The sequence below is a fragment of the Tupaia chinensis genome, unplaced genomic scaffold, assembly GCF_000334495.1.
Source record: "Tupaia chinensis unplaced genomic scaffold, TupChi_1.0 Scaffold144089_1, whole genome shotgun sequence".
Classification (NCBI taxonomy): Eukaryota; Metazoa; Chordata; class Mammalia; order Scandentia; family Tupaiidae; genus Tupaia; species Tupaia belangeri.
The window spans coordinates 109,124-116,356 of record NW_006203943.1 but is presented as its reverse complement, the minus strand read 5'-3'; the positions used below and the strand labels follow the sequence as shown (position 1 = coordinate 116,356).

General features: G+C 45.1%; 1 protein-coding gene across 1 annotated transcript in view; it reads right to left on the bottom strand.

The window, feature by feature from the left end:
• Positions 1 to 1,338: 1,338 nt before the first annotated feature.
• Positions 1,339 to 7,233, bottom strand: part of XKR5 (XK related 5) — a 21,016-nt gene continuing 15,121 nt past the window's right edge. Inside the window, exons 6-7 of the mRNA XM_006165915.3 lie at positions 4,775 to 4,886; positions 1,339 to 2,807 (exon numbers count right to left, since the gene is read on the bottom strand). Coding sequence (XP_006165977.1) covers positions 1,657 to 2,807; positions 4,775 to 4,886 — 1,263 coding nt within the window. The 3' untranslated portion in view covers positions 1,339 to 1,656. The remainder of the gene's footprint in view (positions 2,808 to 4,774; positions 4,887 to 7,233) is intronic.

The following is a 7,233-nucleotide window of genomic DNA, read 5'->3' as shown; positions in this document are numbered from 1 at the left end:
TGATGAAAATATCTATCCATAAAGAACACCTTTAAGGGGAAGAGTTAGAAAGAAACAGAGCACAAGGGGAAAGGAATATTTCCTTCTTTTCTTGTTGGGTGAGCTTAAATCATGGTGGTGATGAAGGAAATGTGAAACAGTAGTGGGAGCTGGCGGAGAAGGCTGGCTGGCCAGCCTATGTGAAAGAGCTGCATATGTAACAGAAAAACATGATTTAGGCTCTGCTGAAGAGATACAGGAGTTTCAGAATGACACAAGCATTTTCAGCTGTGTTGATGATTACAAGCGTGTAGTTCTCATCTACTTTGAGAAAGGGTTTGAATTATTTTACCATGAGATTTCATATGATAATGCAGATGGGCTACAGAGAGAGAAAGAGAAAGAGAGATAGGAGAGAGAGGAGAGAGAGGAAAGAGAGAGAGAGAGAGAGAGAGAGAGAGAGAGAGAGAGAGAATGCGTGTAGGCTCAGTATGGTAACACAGTGAGTACCAAAGCAAACTGTAGTACTGGAAGCCACACGACAGACCGTGGGTTCAGATCCCTGAGTGGCCTTGAAGACACAGTGGGTGCATTCATGTACTTAGGATCCTGATGAGCTAGAGGGTGAGGAAGGGGGAACGCAGTGAGACGAGACCATGTTGAAGGTACTTCTCTTTCTCTCATGCATATGCTTGCGTACCTTATCGTGGGTTAAATTTTTTTAAAAGACAGATTAATAACCATTTAGTGTCAGAAAAAGCTATTGGGTTATCAGGAAAATCATGATGCATTTTTATGTAGAAAAACAGAAAAATATGTCATGACTTTCCTGACAACCTAATGATTGTAACAAGAACCCAGAATAAAATAAGACTCCCTTGGTTTCATTTTTAGGTTTACTAGAGAGAGAGAGAGAGAGAGAGAGAGAGAGAGAGAGAGAGAATGCGTGTAGGCTCAGTATGGTAACACAGTGAGTACCAAAGCAAACTGTAGTACTGGAAGCCACACGACAGACCGTGGGTTCAGATCCCTGAGTGGCCTTGAAGACACAGTGGGTGCATTCATGTACTTAGGATCCTGATGAGCTAGAGGGTGAGGAAGGGGGAACGCAGTGAGACGAGACCATGTTGAAGGTACTTCTCTTTCTCTCATGCATATGCTTGCGTACCTTATCGTGGGTTAAATTTTTTTAAAAGACAGATTAATAACCATTTAGTGTCAGAAAAAGCTATTGGGTTATCAGGAAAATCATGATGCATTTTTATGTAGAAAAACAGAAAAATATGTCATGACTTTCCTGACAACCTAATGATTGTAACAAGAACCCAGAATAAAATAAGACTCCCTTGGTTTCATTTTTAGGTTTACTAGAAGTCATAGCAAAAGGATAAAATAGGGATGCTGCAGTTCCTGCAAAGAAACAGGCAATTTGGACTGGAAGTGTCTTCTCCCCACACTTTGTTAGAGAGATTCTCTCCTACGTGTATGTGTGGATTATAATGTTTACAGAAGATCTTAGAAATCATCTAATATTGCTTCCTCACTTCTCAGGTATGCAGATGAAGGTCTAGAAGGAGAAGTGATGTGGTCAGTATAGGTGTCAATAGTGGGATTTCTCTTATCTCCTAATGACCAGCTTGGTTTGCTGGCCTGCTGTCTTATGCCACATAACTGTGGTCAGATGAAAAAACTCGTCTCGTGCTTTGTCTTTTCCCCATAGCTACAGTCCCTTTGGGTGGACTCAGATTTAGGGGTAGATGTGAGACAGGGCTCATCAGCAGGTCTCAGGCTCAACTTTACCAGTGATATCCTGGTGCCAACAGTGGTTTGATGATTTAGGCTCCTTGCAGACTCCTGCTGTTCCTCACACTCTGAGCTACCTTGAGCCCTTCCAAGAGAGCTTGCCCTGGGGTGGAGGCTTTTGCATGAGCCTGTGCCTAGGATGGGGCTAATGTTGGCCATAGTGATGGGAAAGGGCTTAGCCACCAGCGGAGGCCAGGCAGGCTGGGCAGGGCTGCTCTTTCTCAATCTCCTCTCAGAGTGGGCCATCTGTGGATTTGCTGGGTTGCCCTCTTGGTGTGGGGACACAGCCCCTTCTGAAGTGGCACTGAAGTATAATGTGGAACTCTCCTGTCCTTCCCCTTCCCCTGGCTGTCCACCGGCACCCCTCCCCTGTGCTCCAGGAATGGCCTTGGCTCCTTCCTTTGGGGTGCTCACCCCTTGTGTAGCTGATGGCTTTGGGTCATGAGCTTTGCCTTGATGATCACTGACAAAAGAGATGTAACTAGAGGTTTCCAAAGAGTCGGCCTCTGCTTTAGGGACATCTTGAAACTCACAGCCTTTTTCTAAGGTTGTGGGGTCATGAGATGAGGATGAGGGCTCTTGCTGAGGACACAGAGGATTCCTCTGCAGATTAGAGTGTGGACTGAACCCCCATGTAGGGAGGAAAGAGCCGTCAAAATAGGCATCTCCAAAGGCTGCATTGATCTTAGACACATTTCCTGTTTTTAGGGCGAGTTTCACCAACAGCCAGTGGTGGTGACTGAGGAAAGAGTCCTCCCCAGAAACCTGGCTCCCTAGCCCCACCTCTGCAGGGCCCTGCTCTGGACAAGGGAGCCTCCTGAGACTCATTAGTTCATAACATTCCTCTTGGCAAGACCCCCATGAGCCCCCAGGCCTCTTCCCAGCTGGAGCCACAACCTGGGGAGAAGATTCCCTCTCAGCTTTATCATTCTCTGCATCACCGCAGGACTTCCTTATGAAGCCTTGCCAGATGTCTGTGGATTTTGGATGTAGCAAGCTGTAATAAATGACCAGTGAGACGCTGCCTGAAAGAGAAGAAGAAAAAGACAAAGAGCACAAGGTTATGTTCTTTGAAATCCTACATCCTCCTTATTGTTTGCAGAGTTCCAGTTTCTGCCCTTTTTGAGTAAAGCAATATAATCTGAACTCCAAAACAGGCCTCCTGTTGGAGGAAAGTGTTTTGAGGGACTTTAGGCTCCAGCTTTTACATACTGTAAATGTTTCTAAATTTAAAAATGTAATAACAAGACTTCAATCTTATTGATTCTATGCCTTCTTTCCTGAAAGCAGTTAGAACTGAGTACTCTCGATGAGTGTGGATGCATGTGTGTGGGGCATGTGTCTGCATGCTTTCATGTGTGTGTACACGCATGTGTGTGAACTGTTGGGTGGAAATATTAATTCTACTTTCAACAGTAGAATTTGACATCGGGATCAAATACTCAGAGTTCAACTATCAACAACACACTTGGTTGATGGATTCCAAAGTCAGGGGAGGGGAGGAGATAAGGAATAACCTCAAAAACAAGAAAACAAGTAAGACCTAAGCAGAGGTTAATCAGATTCATCAAAAACCCCATATCAAGGAATTTCCATGAGTAGCAACAACACTTCCTTTGTGCATAAACATCTTAATCACATTGTTGTCAGTTTAATTTATTTTGATCAGAAGTGTTGACTGCTGCAATAATTTCTTTAACAGAGCATTCCAGTAAGCCTCCCACGTTATTTCCAGTTTCCTGTTGCACTGGATCAAGTGCCTTGTTTCAGGGTGCTCATTATAAACAACACAAAACTTCAAATAAATGCTGGGAGAAGAGACGGAAGGGGCCAAGGGGTCATAGCATGACAGAGCTAGAAGGAACCAAAAGGGCTATCCCCTTGGATCCATGCACCTTTGCATCTTTGGGGAACAGGACTGGGAGGCAGCTAGAAAGCCCAGATCAGGCAGCTGCTTGGTGGGGGTGCTTATGCTAGGGAAATGGAACAGGATTCCCATGTGTTCAGGGTTGCCCCTGCAGCAGGCACTTCTCAAACAATTTCCATGTACTATTTGGAATTTTTACAATTACCCAGTGAGGGACACACTACCACCCTTCTTTTACGATGAGTCACCCAAGGTGAGGAACGATGAACCAAGCTGCCCAACCACAGAAGTCTTAAGCACATTTTTTCAGTGAAAAAAGATCTTCCAAGAGGCCATGCCTTTTGCTGGTTCTTGACTGTAGCCCCAGGCTGGCATGCAGTAGGTACTTAGTAAATGCTGGTCAAGGGAAAGAAGGAAAGAGGAGGAGCCTGGACACAAACCGGAACAGCCTGTGCTTTTTAGACTATAATTTATATAACATCTTCCTCTTGAGGATTCCCAAGGGCCACAGGGAGGCAGGCAGGACTGGAGCAAGCTCCGTCTGCAGGAAGGAAGAAGGAGCAGCAGTCCTGGCTCTAAGTGAGCCCTTTGAAACACCAGACCACAGCGAATGGCTCTCTGCTCACTGCCCTCCTGCTGCCACGGGTCAACACACTGAGACACCTTTTCACCAGCATGGCAGCTCCCAGGCATGTGGCACATTTTAGAAATAGCCAAACATCTTTTCAGGTCAGAGTGTTAACAGACATGATGGGGAGGGTGTTTTTACTTCTGACCCTGCTGTGCCCACAGAACTTTTATGAACCTGAAAACCCAGTGACTAGTCAGGCCTCCCAACTGGAAAGGCCCCTTCATCCCGAGTATCCACAGCATCCTTAACCCCAGGACTGTTTGAAATAGGTAGGCCAAGAGTGCCCAGAGCAATGCGCGGTGTGGGCAGGAGCAGCTGCAAGGCAGACACAGTATTTATTTACATTTTCAGTCTCTGTGCAACGAGTAGTGTCCTTCCTTGGTCTCCAGTTAACTGCTTGGGAGCTCAGTCTTTCACTGAGTCCATTGTAAACAAAACAAAAACAAAAACAAGTTGGAGAGAGGGTGCATTTAAGAATGTGACCTTGGTCTTACCGATCAGAAATCCAGACAAGACTCCTGCTATGGTCCATAGGCTGGTCCATGATGCTCCCTGGAGGAAGTCAGTGGCCAACAGCAGAAGGATGATGTTCTCCAGCAGCATGACCTGTGAGATGCGGGGGACAGTCACCACACCTTGTCAGCTGCCTGAGGTCACCGAAAGCTCCCCATCCTGTGAGTCTGTAGCTATTCTCTTCTGCCCTGGTTCCCACTAGGGCTCCCAGGCTGCTGGGACTCTCCTCGAAGCAGGGTCATGGTTCCAGTGAGAGCGTCTCTGGCAAAGGGAGATCCTCCTCGCTGTCATTGTGGTTCATTAAAATGCCTGCAGACTCATAAATGCGCAGATAATGTAAGGGCACTGCTCACATGGCCTTGGTGGCTCCCTTTGGCAAGACAGGCTGGGCTGGGAGAGGACTCTCATTTTCTACTTTCTTTCTTTCTCTATTCTCACGACACAGGCTTATTAGAGTTACAATACATTAACAAAAAATATCTGCTGAGCTCATGATGTTGTTGAATTCCAGTAAGCTAGAGTCACAGCATTTCTTAACTTGAGAATTATTTTCCAAGAATTTGCTTCTTTAAAAATAAATTAGGGGGTCTGGCAGGTGGCGTGGTGGTTAAGGGTGCTAGACTCCCACATGGCTGACTGCAGTTCGAGTCCTGTACCCGGCGGCTTGCTTTCTTATTCTCCCCCTCACTCTGTCCCTTTCTGGTCAAAAATTAAAATAAATAAATAAATAGATAAAGTTAAATAAAATACTTCTTAAAAAAATTTGTTGTGTGGCCACCAGGTGGCAGCAAGAGAAGTGTTCATGGTTGAAAAGAGAGGGCTCTGACAGCCCTATCCAGGCTGGCTTATTTAGTTTCCAATTCTTAAGCATAAAAATATATTTTTAAAACTAACATAAATAGAAAAACTTGATATAACTAAAAAACTTTAAATACTGTGTATAAGACATTAAAAATCCTAAATTATAATCATGATGTGCTTAAAGTCCTAAAAAGATTTTCCACGAATATTCATCAGCTTCTTTTTAAACTTGAGAAAATTCAGATGAGGAGAAAAACAAAAGCTTTACCAGGAACTGCTTCATAATCCTAAGAATGCCCATTCTCCCCATTGTCTTGGGTTCAATGACATTCCCCAGAAGCCAGCAACAGAAAACTCAATTCTTACTCTTCAAGCAACTACATCCCATCAGCTGTCTGGTGCTATTAGTACAGATTCATAAGTTTGTTTCAAATCTGCTGCCCGTTTCCTGCCTTTCCTGCCATTGTCATGGTTCTGGCCCTGTTATCTCCTGACGAAGCATTCTCTGTCTTCATTCTGTCTGCAATCTCTCCTCCACGTCATTGCAGAGCGATGAACTTCAGACTGTCCCCACTCCTCAACAGACAGGTGCCCTGTTTACCATTTAGTCCCAATTTTCCTTCCCAGGGTCACCTTCCAACATCTTTCTCCTAAATGACATTCCACAGACAAGAGTCTCTTCTTAACTGAACTCTAGTCAGGCCTTCTTCCCGGTGGGGCCTCAACTGTGGCCAATGAGAACTGCACTCTCAGCACACCACCTCTTCACACGAAGAGACTGGAACAAACACTAGCACAGTTTCTTTTTCTTTTCTTTCTTTCTTTTTTTTTTGAGAGGTTTTTGGTATAGGGCACATGCGCTTGCCAGAAAGACAGAGACAGAGACAGAAAGCAAAAAATCACCCTCCCCCAGGGGGGATGGCCATGCCACAATCCCGTCTCCTCCATTATCCTCTTGGGATCTTGGGCATGGATGCACATGTGCCTGGTGTGTGTTTTAGCCAGCTGGTTCGGGACTCGAACTGTGGTCAACTACGTGGGAGTCCAGTGACATAGCCATTATGCCAACTGCTGGTCCCGACTAGCACAGTTTCTAACAGCTCAGGGCCACTTCCCTAGGAGGATGACCCTATTCCCCTTAAGTTCCTGCCTGAGAATACTCAACACTGCCAGGAAAACTTACTGTTTGTTTTATCCCAAATGAAGTGATGGGCAGACAGGGCCCAGGACTGCCTCTTAGAGCAGTTACTTTAGAGCACTTATAATTGTAAAATTTCTCTGCCCTTGGATGGATAAATCTATGTCCAAAATCCTGGAAGCTGTTTCTTGGAAATACGGTCTAGGAGTTTACTCTCTCAGACTGGGGCTGCCTTGTTCTAACATGTTATAAAGACATGAGAAATGTGTTTCTGCTCCTGACAAGCAACAAGCGCCAATTAACAAACCCAGATGGGGTGGTCACATGAACTACCCCCATTTCTGCTTATTATAAATTTCTACTTCCCTGACTTTGCTCAAGTCCCCCAATACTTCCTTTCTACCTCTTCCTCCCTTTAAAATGCCTGATCACCTCCATACAAATCAAAGTTGAATTGAGTTCACGAAGGACTGAGTTGCAATAGATTGAATGAAATCTGCA